At 51.2% G+C, this 24,369-nt stretch overlaps 8 protein-coding genes across 8 annotated transcripts; 5 read left to right on the forward strand and 3 right to left on the reverse strand.

The window, feature by feature from the left end:
• Positions 1-66: 66 nt before the first annotated feature.
• On the forward strand, positions 67-2,047 carry An12g02040 (uncharacterized protein; the record flags this gene model as incomplete). The annotated part of the gene is made up of 5 exons (XM_001395253.1): positions 67-265; positions 316-571; positions 618-1,149; positions 1,199-1,828; positions 1,880-2,047. 5 exons carry the CDS (start codon positions 67-69, stop codon positions 2,045-2,047), a joined length of 1,785 nt encoding a protein of 594 aa, XP_001395290.1.
• Positions 2,048-3,219: 1,172 nt separating this feature from the next.
• Positions 3,220-10,816, forward strand: An12g02050 (uncharacterized protein; the record flags this gene model as incomplete). The annotated part of the gene is given in 4 exon segments (XM_059750723.1): positions 3,220-3,723; positions 3,780-6,613; positions 6,654-6,734; positions 6,780-10,816. Coding segments are annotated over 4 exon segments (7,456 nt in total), but the record flags the coding sequence as incomplete, so codon positions are not given.
• Positions 10,817-11,778: 962 nt separating this feature from the next.
• Positions 11,779-12,658, reverse strand: An12g02060 (uncharacterized protein; the record flags this gene model as incomplete). Its single annotated transcript, XM_001395255.1, has 2 exons — positions 11,779-12,215; positions 12,265-12,658. The coding sequence occupies 2 exons, from the start codon at positions 12,656-12,658 to the stop codon at positions 11,779-11,781; spliced, it is 831 nt and encodes a 276-aa protein (XP_001395292.1).
• Positions 12,659-13,364: 706 nt separating this feature from the next.
• On the forward strand, positions 13,365-14,034 carry An12g02070 (uncharacterized protein; the record flags this gene model as incomplete). Its single annotated transcript, XM_001395256.1, has 2 exons — positions 13,365-13,689; positions 13,784-14,034. The coding sequence occupies 2 exons, from the start codon at positions 13,365-13,367 to the stop codon at positions 14,032-14,034; spliced, it is 576 nt and encodes a 191-aa protein (XP_001395293.1).
• Positions 14,035-15,405: 1,371 nt separating this feature from the next.
• Positions 15,406-16,985, reverse strand: An12g02080 (uncharacterized protein; the record flags this gene model as incomplete). Its single annotated transcript, XM_059750724.1, is given in 2 exon segments — positions 15,406-16,446; positions 16,492-16,985. Coding segments are annotated over 2 exon segments (1,535 nt in total), but the record flags the coding sequence as incomplete, so codon positions are not given.
• An 897-nt stretch (positions 16,986-17,882) lies between these two features.
• An12g02090 (uncharacterized protein) lies at positions 17,883-20,525 on the forward strand (the record flags this gene model as incomplete). Its single annotated transcript, XM_059750725.1, has 7 exons — positions 17,883-17,978; positions 18,172-18,426; positions 18,489-19,292; positions 19,343-19,552; positions 19,605-19,747; positions 19,793-20,074; positions 20,246-20,525. The coding sequence occupies 7 exons, from the start codon at positions 17,883-17,885 to the stop codon at positions 20,523-20,525; spliced, it is 2,070 nt and encodes a 689-aa protein (XP_059605543.1).
• A 71-nt stretch (positions 20,526-20,596) lies between these two features.
• An12g02100 (uncharacterized protein) lies at positions 20,597-21,061 on the reverse strand (the record flags this gene model as incomplete). The annotated part of the gene is made up of 2 exons (XM_001395259.1): positions 20,597-20,892; positions 20,950-21,061. The coding sequence occupies 2 exons, from the start codon at positions 21,059-21,061 to the stop codon at positions 20,597-20,599; spliced, it is 408 nt and encodes a 135-aa protein (XP_001395296.1).
• Positions 21,062-21,541: 480 nt separating this feature from the next.
• An12g02110 (uncharacterized protein) lies at positions 21,542-23,443 on the forward strand (the record flags this gene model as incomplete). The annotated part of the gene is made up of 1 exon (XM_059750727.1): positions 21,542-23,443. One exon carries the CDS (start codon positions 21,542-21,544, stop codon positions 23,441-23,443), a length of 1,902 nt encoding a protein of 633 aa, XP_059605544.1.
• Between the last annotated feature and the right edge of the window lie 926 nt (positions 23,444-24,369).

Below are 24,369 nucleotides of genomic sequence, written 5' to 3' on the forward strand. Positions count from 1 at the left end.
CATCTCTCTGCGAGCTAAGAGTTTCCTGTCTGTTTGTCTCCTTCACCTTCAACCATCACCGCTAGGATGGTCTCGACTCCTACTATCTCCCGCCAACGACCGGGATCCGCTTGTGAAGAATGTCGCCGTCGCAAGGTTCGCTGTGACCGACGACGACCCCAATGCCAGGTCTGCTTCGAGACCGGCATCGAGTGCAAAATCAATACTACGAGGTTACCCCGGGGTCCCCGCAAGGGACAACTACGGACTCTCCGCACACGAATTGGTTCGTAGTTGCTTAGAACTTAACAATTCTGAGGAGACTAATTGTCTCAGCCGCTCTGGAACGATGTCTGGCCGACCAGCACCCCGAAATCAACCACCAGATGGCCAGTCTCTTTGACGGCACGGTCATTGACTGTGACAGTGAAGAAGATCCGCTGCGAGACCTGCCACCGCTGCCCGATCCGCTCTCAGGCACGATGCCCGATCAGTCTAGCGACGACCGTCGGACTGGGACGCGATCTCCGCGATCGCCCGAATCTCCGAACCGGCCTTCCAGCCTCGTGTCTGACTTGATGCGAGCCGATCTGTACGCTTCTCTTTAATGATTTGCAAGCTGCCACTAACTGGTGCAGGGACCAACTTTACTTTGACCGGGTGCACCCCTTCGCCCCCATTCTGCAACGCTGGCGCTACCATACGTGGGCGAAGCAGCCCAAGAAGACGGAGGCACAAACCTGCCTTCAGTATGCCATGTGGACGCTGGCAGCCAGTATGTCGGCTCAGTTTCAGTCTCTCCGCGACCGGTTGTATGCAGAGACGCGGCGGATGCTCGACTCCCTGGATCTCCAAGGCCCTCCTACGGATACGGCGCCAGGGATCGAGCCAGCGCAGGCGTGGATCCTCGTCTGCATCTACGAGTACATGCAGCAATCGCCGCTGCAGGCATGGATGAGTACAGGACGATGCTGCCGGTTAGTCCTGGGAATGCGACTGTACGAGCTGGACGACCCGAATAGTCCGGTGACGATGGCACGCGAGCACGAGACGGTGTTGGTGGACTGGATTGGGCTGGAGGAGCAGCGCCGGACGTTCTGGATGGCCTACAGTCTTGATCGTTTTATCAGTTTTCACAACGGGTTGCCGTTCACCTTGGATGAGCAGCTGGTGAGTCTGTCCCTTCTATCATTGATTCAAGCAGGGCTAATAATAGTAGATCACCACACGCCTTCCTTGCCCAGAAGAAGACTTTCAAGCTGGGCAGCCCACCCTGACGGCCTATCTGTCCGATGTCATGGCCCCTTCACCCCCTACCTCCCCCATTCCCTCTGCAGCCAACACGATACCCTCGCCTTCTCTCTTCGCCCGTCCTCATGCCTCTCACTCTCAAATCCTCCTCCCTCACCCTCCCCCACCCACCCCAACTACCACTCCAACCCTCGGCCTCCCAGATCCCCTCTCCTCCTTTACCGAACTCATCCTCATCGCCACCATCGTCGGCCGCGCTCTCACCCACCGCCAAACGTTGGCCGTCGAGCAGATTCACCCGCCCAACTTTACTCATATACCCTCTGATAACTTCTGGGCGCGTCATAACTATCTACACGAACTACTTACCTACCGCATTGCCACCCTATCCAGCTACCCGCATGTTGACCCCATGCTGATGTTCGCCCGCATTGTGGCCCAAAGCATGGTCCTATTCCTGCAGAGCGTACTCGAGAGCATTACCTGGAAATCTGGGGATCACTTGCTGGGGATTATCGAGTTCGAGCGGGTGTGTGTTCTGGCTGCACATGAAGTGGTGGGGTTGGTGAAGATGCAGGGTCAGCTGGGGTATTTCAAGGTAATTCCTCTTGCCTCCTTCAGTTGTGAATCAAAAGACTAATGGTCTTAGGTGCATCCCCTAACGCCGATCCCTCTCATGATGTGTACCGAGTTCTTCTCGTCGCACGGCTACCTCGATCCATCGTTCGAGGTGATGATGCATGGACTTGTCGAGAGCTTGCATGATCTGGATAGGGTGAAGAATCCAGTGCAGAGTCCGCCGTTGTCGGTTCAATAACAATCGTTCATTTCGTTTGTTGATCTGTTTCACTTTGGTTTTGTCGTTCTTTTGATCATGGGGTTATGGTATGGTATGGTAGCGTTTGGTGTAGTCCACTGGTCGGACTGGGATAAGCGGGGAGTATTTTGGGTTTCATTCTTTGGATATCTGATTGTGAATACTGGGTTTTTCAGAGCAGTTGCGATATGTCATCTGCGAAACTTGGCAGAAAGATTAATACTATACCATTTGCTGATGGTATATGAACTCAATCTGGGGTATCATCCGTGCTGGTTCATGGCGGGGAAGCAGAAGAGAAGAAGGAAGAATTCTTTCTCAACTAACAAGGAGAAGTCAAATAGAAAGATAATATAATTCAACAACTATCCCTTTATTGAAACCAGGTTCACCTAACCCCTATTCCACACCGTGTCCTAAAACCCCGTAGCCATAATCATCATCGCCAACAATGAAATGATGGAAACTCCGTCCCTCAGTAACTCCGTGCCTTACACCCAATCCAACCACTACCCAGACTATATCCCCCCGACCGCTCATTAAACAAAAGCTCCGTCGCGTTGCTCGTACAACCGGCCGGATCATCCTAGTATCCTATCCCCTTGATACCAACCGTACTCTTCTATCCGTTTCCCCAATGTTATTAGTTAATATTCTATGGTACGGCCCTGCTTACCCGAAGAGATATCCCGCGCAACTAACTCCGGCCGGCGTTGGCCAAGACAATCATAGAAAAAAGCAACGCTTCTGTCATATCCAACGATATACGAGATATGTCTTAAACTGCCCATTCCAGGACAGGTAATTGGTTGTTGTATATCAAACTAGCAAATGCTAACTTAGCTTGATTACGAGTACGAATGCTTAGGTGGCATCTCTATTCCCCAAACAAACACAAACACCCAACCGAATTAACGGGTTAACGGATAACGGATCGACTCGTCAAGCAAAGTAAACTGTTGACCGAAGAATCCTCAAAACGAGGCTATCAATCAGTGATCACCATGCCCGCCAATACTCCAGCCCAACAACCCCAACATACCCTCCTCACCGGCATCCAAAACCCCACCACAAACAATATCCTCCTCTTCGGATGCCAATCCCCAACCTTCACTCCCGCCCAATTTCATCTCCTCCGACGAACCATCCACTCCCATCCGGAGAACCACTGGATGCTTGATGCTTTCGCCTCTTTACCGTCTTATATCCGCTATGCGGAATCATACCTCCCCTTCCTCCGGGAAAGACTTTCTCATGCGGAGGAACAACTTCGCGAGTTGAGGCGATGGGTGCTGAGTACTGATGTGCCGGTGAAGGAGGAGTGGTTCCCGTTGCCGTATGTTCTGCATGCGCCGTTGTTTATGGTCGGGCATTTGGTGCAGTTTGGGGAGTATGTTCGCCTTCGGCGGGAGGATAAAAATAAGGATGGGGTAGGGGGTGAAGAGGAGAAGGTTGGGGTCGAGATTGTGGGCTTTTGTATTGGGTTTTTGAGCGCTGCTGTGGCGGCCGCCGCGGGAGGGCTGGATGGGTTGAAGGTTTGGGGCGCTGTTGGGATAAGGTTGGCGATGTTGCTCGGGGCGATGGGGGATGCGATGGAGTGGGAGAGGAGGTTTACCTCTGTGACTGTGACGGGGAGTGAGATGGAGTTGAAGGGGGTGTTGGAGGAGTTTGCTGAGGTATGTTTTCACTGATTTAGGGTGATATGCCTGGGATACGCTAATAGTGTTAACAGACATACATCACCGTGCACTATGACTCGAACCGCAGCACCGTCATGACCCCCCGAAGCAGCCTCTCCCCCCTACTCCAAGCCCTCCACTCCGCCGGGTTCTCAGCATCCCACATCGACTTCAACGGCCGCTACCACTGGTCCGGACACAGTGATACCCTCGACGCCCTCTACGCTCTCTGTGACGCCCACACCACCCTTCAGCTCCCGGACGCATCGTATCTCCGCCATCAGACATGGACCAACATAACCGGCGAGCCTATACACTCAGGACCTCTCCACCGCCTCGTCCTCCAATCCGTCCTCTCCCAGCCTTGCATGTGGTATCAGACATTCTCATCCATATACTCCTCCCATTTACAATACACCAATGCGATCGTAATTGAATTCGGCCACGAACGATGCATTCCCCCGTCCTTCCTACGCAGCTTACGCAACCGTATCATCCACTTCGACGACCTACAGCTAGATGTCTTCCCCCGCATCGTTTCATCACTCCAGCTGCCTCGCATCTACGATGACGACATCGCAATGATCGGAATGGCAGTTCGCGTCGCCAGCGCAGACGACCTCGACGAGTTCTGGCAGCTGCTCTGTGCCGGTAAATCCCAGCACAGGGAACTCCCTCCGGAACGATACAAGGACTACGAGACGCCGTGGCGGCCAGATGCTACTACTCGGCCCTGGATGGGAAACTTCATCGCCGACATCGACGCCTTCGATCACAAGTTCTTCAAAAAGGTACCCCGCGAGGTCATGGCGCAGGATCCGCAGCAAAGGTTACTCCTGCAGGTGGCGTATCAGGCGCTGGAACAAGCTGGGTACTTTTCCCATAATAGCAAAACCACCTCCACAAAAGATATAGGCTGCTACGTCTCCTGCTGCACAGTGGACTACGAACATACCGTGAACTGCCACCCAGCCAGCGCCTACGCCGCCACAGGTCTCCTGCGCAGCTTCATCGCCGGCAAGTTAAGTCACTACTTCGGCTGGCGTGGACCAGCACTCTGCATCGATACAGCGTGCTCCGGATCAATAGTCGCATTGCACCATGCGTGTCGGGCCATCCTGAACGGTGATTGCAAGGCCGCGTTGGTCGGCGGCGTCAACTGCATCACTAGTCCGCTAGGATTCGATAACCTCAACGGTGCGTCGTTCCTCAGTCCTACGGGCCCCTGCAAACCCTTCGACGCCAAGGCGGACGGGTATTGCCGCGGCGAAGGAGTCGCGGCAATCTTCATTAAGAGGATGAGAGATGCGCTTAGAGATGGGGATCATGTTTTGGGGACTATTGCCGGCACTGCAGTCGAGCAGAACGATAATTGTACGCCTGTCGTGGTGCCCCATGCAGGGTCGTTGGCGGGCTTGTTTAGGAAGGTTATGAGACGTGCGAGAATTCATCCAGGACATGTGTCAGTCGTGGAGGCGCATGGCACGGGTACGCAGGCGGGAGATCCGGCGGAATATGCCAGTGTGAGCGAGGTTATGGGGGGTGTACAAGGGAGGGGGAAGCTTTCGTTAGGGTCGGTGAAGGGGTTGGTTGGACATACGGAGGGGGTGTCGGGGATGGTGGCGCTGGTTAAGGTGCTGCTGATGATTCATGAGGGGAGGATTCCGCCGCAGCCCGGGTTTGAGACGTTGAATCCAAACATTAAGGCCGATGAGAAGATTGTAATTCCGACGGAATCGAAGAGTTGGGAGGCGGAGTATCGCGTCGCGTTAATTAATAATTATGGGGCTTGTGGGTCGAATGCCTCTGTTGTGGTTACGCAGGGTCCTATGGAGAGAGGACAGGATGGCGCTGTTCATGGACGGGGTCTCTCGCTGCCGTTTAGGTTGTATGGGCTGGATGAGAATAGGATCCGTGATTATGCCCGACGACTCCGACAGTTTCTGCAGGGAAAAGCGCTGTCTTCACGGCATGCTTCCTCACTGGCGAACATCTCCTTCAGCGCCTGTCGCCAGTCAAATCCTACGTTGGACTGCCAGCTTGTCTTCAGCTGCTCTTCGATAGACGACCTGGAGGTACAACTAGCATCTGTAGCCGACGGGAGGGACACACATTTCATGCGACTGAAAAGGCAAGTGTCCCCCATCGTGCTTTGCTTCGGAGGCCAAGTATCTACCTTTGTGGGATTAGACCGCACCGTTTACGAAACCATTCGCGTGTTTCGCGACCATCTCGACAATTGTGATCGTCTCCTCAGGGGGTCTAACTATCCTAGTCTCTATCCCGGTATCTTCGAGCGCATCCCACTTACAGACCATGTCAAGCTGCAAACTCAGCTCTTCTCGCTACAGTACGCATGCGCGCGCTCTTGGATGGACTGCGGGCGTGCCCGTTTCCGCTGTTGTCGGCCACAGCTTCGGCGAGCTAACAGCCATGTGCGTGTCTGGAGTACTGTCTCTCGAAGATGCATTGACATTAATCGTCCGCCGTGCTCGTCTCATCCGAGACAAATGGGGCACAGATCCCGGCGGGATGATCGCGGTTGAAGGCGAACGGGTGGAGATCGACGCACTTCTAACAGAGTCTGCGAAGACCACACCCACCGACGTAGACCCAGCAGCGATAGCTTGCTTCAATGGCCCTCGTAGCTTCACTTTAGCTGGCCCGATAGTGGCCATAGATGTAGTCCAGCAGACTCTCGCGACGCACCATACGTTCAGTCGCCTGAGATGGAAGCGACTAGATGTCACCAATGCCTTCCATAGCACTTTGGTAGAGCCGCTAATGTCTGATCTGCACAACATAACGCAGGACTTGACGCTCAGCGAGCCGAACATCCACCTAGAACCCGCGACCGAGCATCCAGTATCCCGTCTGCCACCTAAAAGTATAGTAGCTGACCATCTACGGCAGTCTGTGTATTTCAGCCATGCTGTTCAGCGTCTGGTCGCAAAATACCCGTCCTGTATCGGCTAGAAGCGGGCTCCGAATCAACAATTACGCTGATGGTTAGTCGCGCTTTAGAGGCTTCCAGCGTGAATCATAGATTCCAGGTGTCAATATCACAGGGCAGAACGGTATCCGCGACTTGACGGACGTCACGATGGCGCTTTGGAAAGAGGGCGTGCCCACCATATACTGGGCGCACCACTTCACGCAGACCCCAGATTACGGGATTGTATTGCTGCCACCGTATCAGTTCGAGAAGAGTCGTCATTGGATGGATAATAAGCCGTTGCCGATTATCAGTCACCAGAAAACTCCTACGCCGAGTGATCAGGAACTTGAGTTCCTCGGCTACCAAGACAAGGACCAGGTAATCGCCAGGTTCCGCGTCAACACTGCCCACCCTAAGTACAGAGAAGCACTATCTGGTCATGTTGGGGCGCAGACGGCTCCGCTTGCTCCTGCGTCGCATATGTTGGACAATGTTGTAGAGGCACTGCGGACCCTGCCAGAAGGAAAAGGCAAGATACCGCAAGTGCGGAATGTAACAAGCGATGCACCACTTGGGCTTGACAGCCGGGATGCCTACGTCTTGCTGCATGCGAAAAATGAAGAAAAGACCATCTGGGATGCAAGGTATATTAGCGAAGATAGCCAGAAAGGTCTTCGCTCTCAATTGGAGCATTGCGTCGCCCAGATCAAAATGTTTGATCCTGACGACGCCGAGCTTTCTGCCGAGTTTTCTCGCTACGGTCGCCTGATAAATCATCGACACTGCCAAGAACTCCTCAACGATCCAAACGTAGATGACGTGCTGCAAGGGCGCAATATCTATCGATACTTCGCCGAAGTAGTCGAATATTCTGAGAAATTTCGCGGGGTGACAAAGCTAGTAGGCAAAGGGAACGAATCAGCCGGGCGTGTTGTCAAGAAATATTCTGCCGAGACTTGGGCCGACACCTTCCTTTGTGACTCCTTCAGCCAAGTGGGTGGGTTTTGGGTGAACTGCATGACGGACCGGTTGCCATCGGATATCTATATCGCCAGTGGGATGGAACAGTGGATGCGCACACCGATATACGCCGACCCAGAAACACCTCGACCGGAAGTATGGGATGTCTTGGCGACACATGAGCGGTCTGATGGGTTTTATACCAGCGATATATTCGTCTTCGATCCAAAGAGTGGCCGATTGGTCGAAATATTCATTGGTATGAAGTACTTTCGTGTGCCCAAGGCGATGTTCTGCAAGATCCTTTCCAAGTTGAATTCGGGCGAATCCCAGGTCAAATCCGTTATACCTGAAATGACTCCGGCATTGGCTGTGGATGGTAAGGATCAGGCACCATCAGCAGATGGAAAACAAAACCATAAGAATGCGGACCTGCCTGCACGCATCAAGTCGGTGGTGGCTGAATTTTGCGCCGTAGACCCCAGAGAAATCTGCAACGACAATAACATAGCAGATGCAGGCGTGGATTCCTTGATGGCAATGGAATTGGCGCGGGAGTTGGAGGAAGCCTTCAACTGCACCATGTCGGCAACGGATTTGATGGAGGCAGAGACATTCCGTGAGCTTGTCTGTGCAGTGCAGAAAGCGGTGGGATCAGACATGAATAACCAAGAAAGTCTTGACAGCAGCACTACATCCAACAATGGTGGCCAAGATACTGATTCTGTCGATGCGCCTTCCGAATCAAATACCAGCGCCAGTGCGGACACTCCAGAACTGCATTTGCCGGAAGACCTTGTTCTGAAGGCGTTTGGTGAGACCAAAGCCTTGACCGATCATTTTCTGTCAGAGAATCACTGCAGTGGGCGCGTCCACAGCTTCAACCCTCTACAAATGCAGCTCTGCGTCACCCTCACACTAGAGGCGTTCGAGGCTCTAGGCTCATATATACGCACCGCACAGCCAGGCGAGCGTCTAGACCGCATTTGGCATGATCCCCAGCATCAAGAGTTGGTCGATTACCTGTACCGACGGTTAGAAGAAGCCCGTCTCGTGGACATGGAAGGGACAGTCGCGATCCGTACAAAGGTTTCATGGACCTACAAGGCCAGTGCCATCATTCTGGAAGATATTAATCGTACGTATCCTGAATTCGCAGGAGCTAGCAAGCTTGCCTTCTACACAGGCAGCAAGCTGGCTTCTGTCCTTCGTGGTGACCAGGACGGCCTGCAACTCATCTTCGGAGCCAAAGAGGGACAAGAACTTGTATCTTGGATGTATGGTGATGAGTCGCACAATGTCACTGGGTACAAGCAAATGTTGGATTTTATCCACCGCCTGGCGAGCAAACTTGACAGAAGGTCAGGCGGACCACTGAGGATCCTCGAGATGGGTGCCGGTACTGGCGGTGGCACCAAGTGGCTGCTTCCAGGTCTCGCTGAACTTGGAATTGCTGTTGAATATACATTTAGCGATATATCGCTTGCTTTCCTGGCTCAAGCCCGTCGGCGGTTCAAAGATTACTTATTTGTGAGATATAGAGTGCACGATATCGAGAAGGCGCCAGCCGATGATCTCGTTGGGACCCAGCACATCATTATCGCGAGCAATGCTGTGCATGCGACATCGAACCTTCAAGTTTCGACGCGTCATATGCGAGATGCATTACGGCCTGATGGAGTGGTCATGATGCTGGAGATGACCCAGCCTCAGTTTGCTATCGACATAGTGTTTGGACTTTTTCGCGGCTGGTGGGTGTTCAATGACGGGCGCACTCATGCTATTACGAGCGAGCTGCGCTGGGAAACAGATTTGCATGCGGTTGGGTACGGTCATGTCGACTGGACAGATGGTTATTCACCAGAAGTAAGCGTTCAACGCGTCATTTTCGCTACATGCACGGGAAAACAGAGCGCACGTCTGCCTCTGGGCCCAAAACCAGAAAGCATATATCTTCTCTCGGGAGTTGACTCTGCAGCTCGTAGAAGAACTGCTGATGGGCATATCTGGCGTGCTATTGAAGGTTTCACCGCGCCTATACCGGCTGGAAAGAGTAATCCAGGTTCTATAGGCGTGCTGGTCACTGGCGCCACAGGAAGCCTGGGTGGTCATCTCGTTGCACACTTAGCTCGGATGAAGGAAGTTGGACGCATTTTCTGTATCAACAGAAGGGGTGCGGGCCAACCGATGGAGCGGCAAAGACAAGCTCTGACTGAGCGTGGTATAATCCTCACCGCAGACGAATTGAATAAAGTTGAAGCTTTCGCATTGGAAGACGGAGAGACAGTTTTGGGTCTTTCAAGTGAACAGTATGAAACACTGAAGAGAAATGTCACGCATATTATCCACAACGCTTGGCCCATGAACGGAGCGATGAGCATATCGGCCTTCGAATCGCAGTTCAGGATGATGAGAAGCTTGGTTGATCTAGCTTCTGAGATATCTTCTGCCCATTCGGCTGACGATCGCATTGGATTTCAATTTATATCATCTATCGGCACGGTTGGCCACCGACCGTTATTGGCCGGCGAAGCAACCGTGTTAGAAGAGCACGGCACGATCGACTGGGCATTGACAAACGGCTACGCCGAAGCCAAATTTGTCTGCGAGCAAATCCTCCATCGGACCTTGTGTCATCACCCTGACCGATTTAACGCAATGGTAGTAAGACCCGGACAAATAGCAGGCTCGTCCACGAGTGGATACTGGAATGCTGCGGAGCACTTTCCAGCTCTGGTTAAATCCGCCCAAACACTCAAGATCCTCCCTTCGTTGGACGGAGTGCTGTCCTGGACACCGGTGGATGTTGTGGCAGCCACCTTATCGGACCTCCTCTTGACAGAGAATCCCCATCCAGTTTATCACATCGATAATGCGGCCCGTCAGTCGTGGTCTGAGATGATAATGTTCCTCGCGCCAGAGTTGAACATTCTACCGGACAACATTATTCCATTTCCCGAATGGATTCAGCGAGTCAAAGCATTCCCCGGAAGCCGTGGAGACAATCCGGCCAGTGTGATGGCGGATTGGTTGAGAGACAACTTTGAGCGCATGTCGTGCGGGGGACTGTTGCTGGATACTTCGCGTGCACGCGAAAGGTCACCTTCCCTACGGGCACTGGGCCCGGTGGGTGAGGAGGTGGCGCGTCGGTATATTCAAAAATGGAGGCAAACTGGTTTTCTGCATCCATAGAGTGTATGAGATTTAGAGGCTTGCGTCCGTCACAAATGAATTCCATATCGCGTTGTTGTGGTGGGCTCCTGTCATACCCTCCGCCTCCGCTTTAGGAAAGGCTTCACATCATGATCGCTAGGCTTCCGGTTTCTTTGAGAACTATTGCCTGAGGCTGGAAAGTTATTTCTGGGGCCGAACAATCTGCCCAAGGCTTCCTGAGTCTTCCGGTTCATCTTAGCACGGATTCCTTAGTTACGCAATATTGCATTGGCCAGGGCGCGCAAGTCTCTCGCTGGAATCACCCCTATACATAAAGAACACGAGAGGTTTATCTGGAGCATGTAATAAAGCAATAACGCGTGTTTATCTCACTGCTTCAACTGGAACCATCAGCACTGTTATCTTGGCTCCCTGGGGTTAGTCTACAAATATTGTTGAATGCCCTGGCAGCGAGGCTGAGAGATCAACAAACCTGATAGTATTGAAAACCACCTTCGGTGTGTCTTGAACCCAAATCACATTCCTACATAGTCCCTCCACGATTATAGGATCATCCTGACAGTTCATGAGTCAAAAGCTGTTGGCAACTGTGTCGACTGACTGATGCATCGCAGGCGGCAGGTATCTACATCTTTGGGGCTTCTGGTTCGCTGCAAGTCAAAGTACTGAACAACAAATCTTGGCTGGGTGGAGTTAAGTCGGGATTGGGGAGGACGTTATGTTCATTACGGATGACATGGGGTTTCTTCAGTTGGAATGGGTTTCCATTCCAGACTCATTTCATCTCACCTCCCAAGCGAACCCTGGAAGAAGAAAGAAAGCAAATATATATGTTTGAAATAAATGATATAGGAAAGAAAAAGCGGGGTGAAAGGGGGATAAGGAAAAGAAAAGTTCCTGCGCGTTCATTGTTTAAGGCGTGTTGATTCACTGACTGCCAACTTAAATTCCTGCGGCGAACAAGTCTCTTCTCTCCGTCGTCACTCCCCGTGTTCCGCTTTTTCGATCTCTTCCAACGCCTTCCGTATCATCTCCTGCGTACTTTCCCTAGGGAACTCCAGCTGCGCTGCCTTCAATCCGTCTTTCCAAAGGCGCCATTTTTCCATGTTAAAGCGCCGACGCGGAGGTGGGTCATCATCATCCCCATATACCCGTTCGATTTGGCAATTCTCCCACACACGCTGGCCCGCATGGATATACCAGATACATGCAGTGCGCACAGCCTCTTCTATCAACGGCCCTCTCTCGAATGCCGATCGGCATGAGTAAAGTGCGTACAGAGATACGTCCATGGGATGGACGAGATGATTCGCCTTCGCGGTAATCTGCGCCATAAACGCGTTCCGATTTTCCCACTCCTGAAGTTTGCTTGGAGGATACTCCTGTTGGGGGTCCTCATCGACCTGCTGGGCATATTCTAGCAGAATTAGCTGATAAGATCGTTGAGGAGAATAGTCGCGACATACCAGGCTTGAATCGGAAGCCATACATATCAGCCAAGTATAGTTCGAGGCATGGAAGCTCAGTCCATAGTTTCAGGTCGATCGCCGTGGGCGCCAAGCCAGTAGCAGGATCGGTGAGGTCAATACGTTGGAGCTCAGCAATGAAGTCGACAAGCTTCTGCCGCTGGGATACTGAAACTATATTCGCAAGTTCCACGACTGTGAACATTGCATTCCATGTGTGGTTGCCATCGATGCTAGCCGGGGATTCGGATTCCGGTCTATCGCGATGTAGAACCTCGCGCGCCCGAAGAAGACGTTGGACTGCCTCAGCGGGAGAGACATCAGTGTTTTGGACCAGTTCATTAATAACCTGGTATTCCGGGAGTGCAAGGAGCTCTTCACCGAAGGATTCCATGATGAGGGGTTGTTCTGGGTCTCAAGAAAAACCAGACGCGGTTTGGGTGAGTGCTTTAAATGAAGGGCGTGGGGGCTGACTGAAAAGCGGTCAGCACTAATGATAGACTGACCAACACTATTCCCAACACGCCACCTTCGCTGTTGCGTAGGAGAGGCCGAATTCACCTACTGTGTTGGTAACAAAGAATCAAATTTGAGACGGCCCCCACTTTGCTAAGGAACAGATCCACGCCTCTGACGGATGAATCTCATTGGAAAGGGTCCTGATGTGCGGGAGGTGCCGTTGGCCCGTATGTTACAGCCTCAACGATGATCCAGATGTAACGTTACGCGAAGGTACACATCTAATTTTAGTCTAGCTGGTAGCAGTCCGATACCTTTTGGCCCCCTCATGGCCCCTATAGGGACCTCAACATGGGTGACAGAGGGTGCTCAGTGTATGACCACTGAGACACTTTGGGGCCAAAGAGCCTCTGAAGCCTGAACCTCCTTGGCATGTACAGTATATGGCACAATGCAAACGATGAAGCAGGATATAAAGCTGTTCCTTTCCACCACCGTTCTTGTTCTATTTCGCCATCAACTCAGTCACTCACTCAAACAATTCTTTCGTACTCGAATCCTCAGTCACTCCTTTTCACGCAAAATCCCGAAATAAACACATTCATTTCAACCCATACGTTATCTTTTGACGATAATTCAAGATGTTGTTCAGCTTCAAGCCCACTATCCTCCTAGCCCTGGCCCTCACCGCGGTTGCCAGCCCTATCGCCAACCCGACGGCCGACGAGACCAACACCCTGGTCGCCCGCGCCCAGATGAAAGATGTCAACTGTAACGGAAAGAAATTCGCCAAGCAGGACATTTACAACGCAATCCAGCAGGCTAGGAAGGTTCAAACGGCCAAAGACAACCACGAAACAGGCTATGCAAAATACCCGGAGGAGAATTTCAACTTTGAGGGACTCTTTAAAGTCAGCACCACTCTGTATGAGTATCCTTTGGTCGCAGGGGGAGTTTACAGCGGCAGTAAGTAATCTCTTCATGCTTTTCCTTTCATTTATGTCTACTGGGGCCGGATTGAAGAGGTGCATGTATGCTAATGAGCTTGGAATTGCGACAGAGCTGGGAGTCAATGCAGACAAATACCGCGTTGTCATGAACGAGAAGTACGGTTATGTTGGGTCATTGTATCACATTACGGGTAACTCTTTCAAAAAGTGCGATAATATTGAGACCAGTCCTACCACCACCACCACTACTACTACTAAGACGACTACCACTGCTACTGCTAAGGCGACTACCAAGGCTAGTAGTGGTAAGTCGGGTCACAAGTCTGGTAGCAACTCTCACAAGAAGGGTGGTAAGAACTAGAGTCATCCTGTATGACTGCCTACGAAGGCAAGATGTTCCGACAGTGGATTGGCCGCGGAAATAGTGTTGGCATTGCGCATGGCGGGAAGGGCGCACCCATCACTTCTGGGGTGGGAATGGTGATGGAGCTTAGCTCGTCTTGAGTCCTGTATTTTAGTTATGTATGAGCGAACAGCTGTCTGACACTACTCCTGGAATATTCGTCCAGTATATACTTCTATAGACCCAGTTGTAGTGCTATAATAGCGGATAATACGCGAAAACCTTTCCGAACTAGAGTGGGCCTCTAATATATCTTTCGTATCAATAATAGTGAACGGAATTCATGTTGCTATGTTTCCTTACATCGGAGGATTCAGACTTTTATATCTAACGAATCTAAGCAATTCCATTTATCGGGGCAGACTGGAGCAATTCAATATCACTATGTAGTAGGATTCAGTCAGCAATATCCAATGTTTTCACATGACCGCGACAGATCGCAAGCAGGAAAGGGGTTGGTAGCCTTATTCTTTTTCTTCTTTTTTTTTTTTTTTTTTTTTTTTTTTTTTTGTGTGTGTGTGTGTGTGTGTGTGTGTGTGTGTACACTTTTTTGTGTACAAATCATCTGTATATTGCGCAAAAGAATGCTATTCGAGCAATTGTCAGGCGGTGTTACCAGTAGATGCTGCCCTAACGACCCTCGTTTCTTAAATATCAGCATATCCTGTCAATGGTTTCTATCTTCCAGGGCTTAGCGCAAAGTATTTATTGACCGACCAGTATCACACTTTACAACACATGATCTACCACCGCGAAAGCTCTATTTTCAGCACAGACATTAACGAGTCATTCATTCCGTCTATGTTCGACAAGCTTGTCAATTCCGGCACGTCTACATACAACAATAAGCCAGAGGTAATTGAGCAGATCGACGGAGCCTTCGAAGAATGACACGCACCTTATACGTACCCCTATTCGTGAAAAATGGTATTGGTCAAAGTACTTGATAGCACAGGTTCTCTCTTTGCTTTATCTTCTCTGGTAACTTGGATAGATGAATGCTGGTCACTGCCACTTCAACTCTCCTCCTTCGCATCCTAGAAGAACGGAATATCAGTCGGTTTCTGACAAGGTCTATCACTCAGGAGGCGCGCATTTGCATGTGCTTCTATCTTATATTCCTTGACTCGCTCTGGTTTACCAAGGGTGGATGGCTGTTTTCTACGCAGCTCATTGTGATTTTAATGCGAGCACATCCCGCAGTTCTACATCCGCTCACTATCACTGCAGCCCATGCTACAATCCAAACCCTCCTATTCATATACTGTATCTACAAGTACATTCTCCAACCGCTTCTAGCGTACACGTACTATCAGAAGCGTTCATCATTCACGCAGCCAACCTGACCTTACAAGGATAACCCTGAGCCGGATGCGCCGCGCCCTTGGCCACCATATACACCCTCTCCCCAAACATAGTCCGCACCGCACCAGACGCCGGATTCATGCGATCCCACTCCTCATACTGACTATCAAAGTCAAACTCCCGCACCACCATAGCGAGTGAGATTTTAATAGCCAGGAGAGCCATGTTCTGCCCCACACAATCTCGCGCGCCGCGCTCAAAGGGCCGCCATCCACCAGTAGGCGGATAGAGCTCATGCCCTGGCTCAACGAGCCAGCGATCGGGGACGAACTTGTGCGCATGGGGCCAGTACCCTGGGTTCCGTTGGATAGCGGTATGCACGATCCAGACGGCGCAGTCATCCACAGGGAAGGTCCGTCCGTCGGAGCTGTGGGTGTCGGTAAGGGAAACGCCCGGGCGGCCGAATCGAAGGCCATTAGCTGGGGGAAAGAGACGGAGTGCTTCTTTGATGACGGCGGTGGTGTAAGGCATTTGGTTAGTCTTCTCTGGGTGTTCTTTTATTTGTGTTGCGACGGAAGTGGTCTTAGGACCGAAGATCTGTTCGTGTTCTGCGCGGATCTTGACGAGGGCGTCCGGATATTTTGACAGGAGGTAGAGGCAGTAGATGATAGTCACGGCAGTTGAGTCGTGTCCGACGAAGAGGAATAGCCGGATTTGGATGATGGCCCAGGCCTTGAATTCGGGGTCTAGGGTCGCGGTGTGAGTTTGGCTTGCGGGTCGGTGCTTCATGTATTCGGCAATCACGATGTCCATGATCGATTTACCCCGGGGCTTGGTGGATTGGTTTTGTTGTAAATATTCCCGGTAACGCTTTTCGAGCTCCAGGCCGATGTGGTGATCCATGATCTGGCTGTTCCGCCACTGACGGTACAGCCGGTGGATGTTCCAGCGTCGCAAGGGGTTGTTCTCTCCTTCCCGACCGCATTCAAGATCAATGGTGCTGCGCATTGCGGCGGCGATGGGGTTGTGGCCGGTTTGGTAGTTGAAGCGAGTGTTCCTGTCAGTCTGTCAGTGGCGCTCACGACTCATGTCAGTAAAGGGAGCTATTACAATGCGACGTTGCCGACCACATCCATCATATAGTTACACGCAAGATCGTCCATCGAGAATGTATCGCCCTTCTTGGCATGCTCTCGAAGTATCTCAACATAAATCTCTGCTTCCTCTAGAATGTAATCCACGTGCCCCAGCACAGCCGCCATGCTAAAAGCGTGGTTGAACAGGTCGCGATCACGCTTCCACGCTGCCCCATTGGTCGTGAAAAAATTATCTCCACCCGCCATTGGGTTGATAAATGGGGCCAGTAGCTCGGTTGGCTTGGCCAAACTGTATGTCTGACAGGCCTGCACAGCAAGCGGGGGAGTCGTGCAGACGAACATTGGACACATGAATGGCCAGACATCGATATAGAAGCCATTTTGCAGACCGGGATACTCCATGGAGAGAACAGCGAAAGTTTGGGACTGCAGCGCATCACTAGGACACTTTTTAGCGAGACCGGGCATGATTCGCAAATGTCCAAAAATCGGATCCCAGGGAGGCATTGGCTACAGATGGTTAGTCAAAAACCTGAATCAGAGGAGGATTCACATACCATTCCTTGTTTCTTAAGACGGTATATGTACAGTCGCACCTTAACCATCTTATAGAAGAACAAGATGAGGCAGGCCGCCGCCAAAGCGATGGCGATGCGGCCGGTAAGGCCTTCCCGTCCGAAGGTAGGACCTTGCATTGGGGAGGAAAGCTTGGGCTGCGGGGAGGATGTGAGAAAGGGGATGATGGGGAAAAGAAAAAGAAGAATGGGAGTAAGGGATGATTATGATGGGCATTGGAAAAGCCGCTTATATCACTGGCGAATATTTAGTTGGGGTAACTAAGGACGCCTAGGAGTGTAACTAGCAGGGAATAGATGCCAACGCAGGCCGCTTAGTGGCCGTTTCTAGGGTTAATGTCCAGACCAGTGCAGGGAGGAAGCACAGCCTGTATTGTAAGATATCGGTATCAGCCTTGCGCCTACCTCGTGGCCATTATAACATGGAGCATTAACGTCTGGCTAAGCACTATGATGGATCTAAGCGCGGGAAGGAGTTTCCGACGCCGGTGATTGGCCTTGCGCCCTAGATTGATCTATCCGAATTAACAGGAAACGGGTGATAGACAAAGATGTCAGTATGAGCCATGAATTTGAGAATTGCTCATTTCCACCACGGCTGAGGCCTGGGTCAGGGCAGGAAAAGGGGTATCTGTTTCCTGACGCTATGAACATTACCTCTGCGGACAGGGATAAGACTTCGCTAAAATGAGCGCCGTCTGTCAGACGCAGCCATGACTGTTAGTGCATGCGTGTATTTCACCTGCCCGCGAAGCCAACCAGCGCCAATCAAAAGGTTGGCCCACATTCACTCCAACAGCCATCTCCAAGGCTCGTTGTACAAGCAAACATGGTTTTTAAGGGCAAAAAGGCTCTTTGCATACATGTCTACGACGTGAAAGATTTAAGCTGTCTGTCTCTTAGCGACCGTCACTGCACTGACTGGGTAAACGCCACAATTTAAGGGGCTAGGATATTGACTCTACCTATCTAGGGAGTATACAGCTGTATTCTTAACTAAACAGAAGTTAAAGCTCATACGTCAATAGGATAAGAATATCTAGTCAACTGGATTTGGCTGGTTCCAAAATAATATAAGGTTGATTCAACAGGATCCAGGGCTGCAATTTACTCTTTAGCTAACCAGTGTTCCTAGATGGCTGGTTGTTGGTGATGCTGACAAATCGACCGGTCTTTTCCCCACAGCAGCTAATCCAAGGTTTTCAGACAACAGTGGTCTGCAACCTAATATCATCCATCCATCAACTCCGACTAAACTATGTAATAACATCTGGCTTGAAATGGATTCGTCACGGGATGGGAGAAGTAGGGGAAAATCTCGTGGAAAGTATACCACCAAAGCGTGCGAAGAATGCCGTCGCCGGCGAGCTAAGGTAAAATATCAGAGTAGAAGATAACCATTACACCCGGAAGGTACGATCGCTAATTCTTCCAGTGTGACGGGGTAAAACCATCATGCTCCAGATGCATTCAGTGGAATGTCTCATGTCAATATTCAGGCACCGAAGATGGTCGCCGACCGGCTTCCAAGTCGTACGTCCTACTTCTTAGGCAGCGTATCGAATCGCTGGAGAAGCTGTTAGACAAGCATGGTATCAATAGCATGGATCATGGAGTCCAGCCGCCTGGTAACAACTTGGATAGCTTCATGGTAAATGACAAGTTAGACGAGGCATCCTACGCAATGGATAGTATATGCGAATCTCTCAAAGGCCAACTATCGCTAGCCGAATCTTTGAACTTCGACAAAGATGGTGAGATGCGATACTTTGGGCCTACCAGTGGGCGGCTGGGATTCCAAGGCCTTCCGTCAAGCAGTCGGAACTCAGATACTCCACAACATAACACCCCGCCGGATGCTGCACTGGGTAGCATCGACGACTACCTCAGACTTACAGTGCCTAGCCCAGTGATTGATGAAATTCCTGTCTCTCTGCAAAACGAGCTCATAAATCTTTACTTTACGTGGGAACAACCGTGGTACCCTATTGTTGACGAGACCCTTTTCAGGGAGAGCATGAGCTCCTCGGGGAGATATTGGAGTCCGTTACTTCATTACTCCATTCTCGCCTTGGGCTCTCGATACTCAGATAGCTTGGATGTCCGATCAGACCCAACTGACCCTAACTCAGCCGGTCAGAAATTACTCACCCAAGCGAAGAGTCTTCTACATTTAGAGATGGAGCACCCTACTCTTGTGACAATTCAGGCACTAGGGGTCATTGGCATGGTCTACTTTGTAGGTCCCCTATTTTTAATTCTCACTAAAGCCTCCTACTTACGGGATAGGCAATTGGCAAAGATGCTGCTGGATGGCTACACCATGGAATGGCGGACCGACTGTGTCTAGACATGGGGTTGAACATGGATCCTGCAGGCTTTGCAGGGACGGTCGCGATATCAGCTAGGGAGACACGCTTGAGAAGACAGATATACTGGACACTATACTGCCATGACAAGCTTTCCGCTACCTATACGGGGCGGATATGCTCTATGCTCGTAAGTGCCCTTGCCCTATCCTCATATCGTCGCTAACAACACGCAGGACCAGCAAGGAGCTGTCGGGTTGCCATCCGAGATGGACGAGTCCAAGGACAACACAGAGACACCTGTGGAGATCCGAAGAGCTGTGATACCTTTACAAAGAGCATTGATCAAAATCTGTCAGATCACCGAGAAAATTCTACTCTCAGTGTAAGTACCATGCCGACTACAATAGCAAGGTTCTGACCAAGAAAGGTGGGGTCCCAAGCCACTCGTCAAGGAATCTGAGCGGCCGCAATTCTTCGAATCGAGCCTTCTTGCTCTGACAACTTGGTTCTACGATCTTCCTCAGCAGCTCAGGATCGATCGTCCCAACCCTGTGCCTCAAGCATACACGCTTCATATGATATATCATACGACGAAGATTCTACTTGCCAAACCGTTCCTCATGGACCCTGGCTACTGCGATTCTACTGGTGCGAAGAGTGACATGGTGGAGAAAGCTCGAACCATATGCAGGGACTCCGCTAAGACAATGTGCGTGGTGGCTCAAAAGTACTGTCGCACGTTTGGCAACTTCCGACGTAGTCCGATTTCGGCAATGCACTGCACGCTATCTGCAGCTCGGGCAATTCTAGAAGAGCCGGACTGTCCTTCCAAGCTCAACCTGTTGCGAATATGTCTGGCTGTACTTGACGGACTTTCTAGATCATGGCATCCCGCACGACATATTGCGAATGGGCTTAGAAAGCTTTGTCCCATGCTGCCTAGCGACGTGTCACCTGAGAGTGGTAACATCAGTGCGGTTGACCTTGATATTCAGGACCTTATGCAGAATCCTTCCGAAGTATGTGGCGCTTTTAGTGATGAGGCTATTCCAGAGCTACATAATATCCTCTGGACTGATCTTGCCCCTTGGAGCCAGCTACCCGACGACTACGGATACTTTGACTTGTTGAACCAGGCCACATGGGACCGTGCATGGTAGTTTTATATTTATAACGTGATGGAACTATGGTCTGTGCGGGTTTCATTACTCCCCAGTACCTCTCGAAAGATCTATTTCGGATCATGAGCGACCACCTCAATCTCAACTCTCATATCATCCTCTCCCAACCTTGTCACGCCCACACACGTCCACAGGGGCTCATGATTCGGCATATACTTTTTGAATTTCCTGACCATTGCATCCAAAGCTTCATTGTTGATCGGGACATGGTACGAGTTGACGCGGAAGACCTGCTCCCATCCTTTGCCGCCAGCGTTCTTCAAGTTCAGCTCGACGTTCTTGAAAGCTTGGTCGATCTGCGCGTTGATCTCTTTATAAATTTCACCAGTGTTGGGGTCCCAGCCACCTGATTATAATTAATGCTATGTTCGAACTTACATTACACAATAATTCTTGAACATACCTTGGCCGGAACATTCAATGCGATCACCTATGCGTACGGCTTGGCTGTATTTGAACGTTTGTTGGTTCCTTTTTCCGACTCCTTCGTAGTTGTAGTAGGTGAGGTGGGACATTTTGTTGATTTTGGGATAAAGTGATGATCTTGAGAAGAGTACAGCAGATGCTTACAGTTTTCATGTTTTTTGGTTGTTAATTTCCTTATATGTCTGCGCCGCAGCGGAATATACTTTCCGTTCGATGTAACCGCCACATCATTTGTGGGTAGTAAGAGAAAAGTTCTTGCTATTGCACAACTACACTACACAACAGCTGAACATTCAGAGCTTATTAAAAGTACGCATAAGTATCTATGCAATTATATCCCCAGCAAAGCCCAAGCAAAGTCCTTAACACCTTGCTCCCCTCCATTGATCTCCACCCGTCAAACCATCTTATCTTATCAGTAGCTGACTCATCACATCCGCGCCATCCGATCGACATCATCACTCGATCCAGACCATAGCAAAAGGGGTCCAGGGGAATTTTCTCCTGACCATTCCCACTGAAACATAATGATTACTAGATAACCCCATTCCTCAGTGGTGCAACACACCATGCACACCAATACACAAATAAAACGCAAGCCCGCCCCCCAGACCATCTCTCCGGACGGCACCATCCGCGGCGTGATAACTGTGTCGCCTGCACCAACACCACCGCCACAACCATGCGTATCTTCAAAGCAACAGCTACAGGTCCACCAACAACCACTAACACAACCACCATCACCACGTCCTCATCGGCCCCCACCACCATACACACCACCCCTCCCCATCCGCTCCGCAACCACGTACAATGAACCAGCCTATCCACCCCGTACCCCTTCCCCTCTCCCACCACCACCCCCTCGCTCCGCAACAACCCCAACACCAACAGGCCCCTCCACCGCCCAAAAAGCCTACAACGAAGCCACCCACTTCCTCGGCGGCCTCATAACACACCCCACAAGCAGCACAAAGCACACCACCATCCTGCGCCACTCCTCGGGCATCGTCTTCTACCGCGGCAGCACCACCTCCGTAACCATCTCCATCTTCTCCGACACGTCCCTCCCACCCACTCGCACCCTCTACCTCCAAAACAAAGGCTGGAGCGGCAAAACCGGCATGAAAACTAAAGCCTTCCTCGGCTTTACCGACTCCTGGCTAAACGTCACCCCGACACTCCCCGTGCACGCGCAGCAAGTCGACCCGGTCGACGAGCGCGCCTGGCAGCGCGACATTGGCAAGTTTCGCAAGAAGGCAACAGGGCGCGAGAGGCAGCATGTTCTGCGCGAGACGATGGTGGTGAGAATTCCTGTGGAGGCGGGGGATGGGTACTTCCAGCTTGTGCTTTGCGGGGATGGTGAGAACAGGAGGAAGGTTATGTGCTATAGTCCCGTGTTTCGGGTGTTGTCGACAAGTTTGAGTCCCAGTTCGTGTAGGGGTGCGAGTTTGTCGACGATGCCGTTGGAGGTTGGAGCCATGGTGCTGGGGATGTATGTCCAGACTGCCGCCGAGGCTGTCGTTGCGCCGGTTACTGCGGCGGTGCAGAGTAAGGTGCAGCCGTATCAGCCGAGTTGGGTGACGCAGACGGCGGCGGAGACGGCGGTTTCGGTTAGTGGGGTTGGAGATAGAGTCGGGTCGGTGTTGGGGGTGGGGGGGCCCGACGATGATGAAGATGGTGGTGGTGGGAGTGGAAATGGGTTGAGGGATGTACAGGCGGGGTATCAGCTTGCGTTGGAGGAAGGGCCGAAGCCGCCGTTTCCGGTGGATCTTACAGCGAGGGTGGAGGCCGTGGATAGTGAGGGGCTTCGGTTTAGGGTTGGTAAGGTGCCTGATATGGTACTGGATCGGTATCGTGGGTATTTCTTTGGGTGGGCGAGGGTTGAGGGTGTTGAGGCTACGGCGGAGAGAGGACCAGGTTTAGCCTCGGGAGCGTGGCAGGGCGTCGTGTTCTCGATTGTATACTTTGATCCGACGCAGCAGGAGAGAGTCAATCTCTCGCGCACCATGAAGAAGGTCACGACTGTGCGCTTCATCGACGAGCCTGTCGTGCCGCTGAGAGCTCAAACGAAGCTTCAGATCCGGATTATGGGATTCCTGCGTCCGGATGTCCCTCCGCCCAGAAACCAGACGGAGAAGGATCTCATAGCTGCGCGCGAGGCAGCCGCTGAGGCGGCTATGTTAGCTGATGCGTGCGATGTGTCGTATGCGCAGAGCATTCTTGAACATCCCGCCTGGGCAACGGATAGGGCCCTGGTGTCGGGGACACGAGGTATGGGAACCAATGGAGCGAGTGGAAGTGGAAGTGGAGGCTGGATGGATAGAACTAGAGAAGGTGTGGAGAACGTCAAGTATCGGGGGCAGAAGTTGGCAGAGAAGGTTCCCTTGCATTGGATCGGGGTCAGGGCTCCGACGGATGAGGCAAGGGATAAGCAGATTGCCGTGAATGGGTTTTATATAGTTCGAGGGTGATATGACTGTATTTATTCTTGTACATTAGTTGACGTATATACTTTAATTCGGAGTGGGAGGGTAATGATTATAATCAGATTCATGTTTTCGAATACCAAGTTCTTGGACTGCTCACTTGCAGTGCCCCATTCAAGCATGAGGCGCATGCTAGATACTAAGCAAGGCCTAGAACTCTATTACAGACAAGCTTTGTCCTCCCAGTTCCCGTCTTTTAGAAATGGTATCATCTATCAGACCATCCGGAGAACCAAGCGTCAATGTTGATCAATGTTTGGTGGCGGTGCAACAGATGACGGTGGACCGCGGTCCCAAGACTATGCCCAAAAGGGAAAACAGGGTGTTTGCTCCACTCGAGCTTCGGAGTGGACCGTTCGAAGTCCCTTGAGTGTTCCTGAAAATGAGAACGCTCCGTGTGTTTGTAATTTCGCTTCTGGTTGCCTTGGCTTCGCCCAGCCTTTCTTTTAGCCCTTTTATATGCACTCACGTTTTCAGATCATGATGGCTTGTGACATAGCATTAATGCAGAAAACTTCAAAAAATTCACACCATACACCGATCTATGCTGTAGCAGATAAGTCATCTCTGCCCAATGACGTACACGCTTCCCTACATGGGTGAAGTATATGACAGGTCCAAAAACAGACGAATTCATCTCCCCCGTCCCTAGTCGGTGAATGCTGCTAAGGTGTAACAGAGGAAACTCAGCTATCTGGGAAAATTGTGAACAGAAAATTCGTAGGGAGCCGCAGAGCCAGTCGAAAGATCTTGCCCAGAATTAGCCCCCACATCCAGTTATAGGCAGCAATAATGTCAACTTTCAGTCTCCATCGTACAAGCAGTCATAACGTATGACGACATACATTATAAGGTGAATATTCACTTCACACATCAGTCAGTGGAAGCGAAAAGTCTTATCTGCTTGGCTT

The sequence above is a fragment of the Aspergillus niger genome (assembly GCF_000002855.4).
Source record: "Aspergillus niger supercontig An12".
Taxonomy (NCBI): domain Eukaryota; kingdom Fungi; phylum Ascomycota; class Eurotiomycetes; order Eurotiales; family Aspergillaceae; genus Aspergillus; species Aspergillus niger.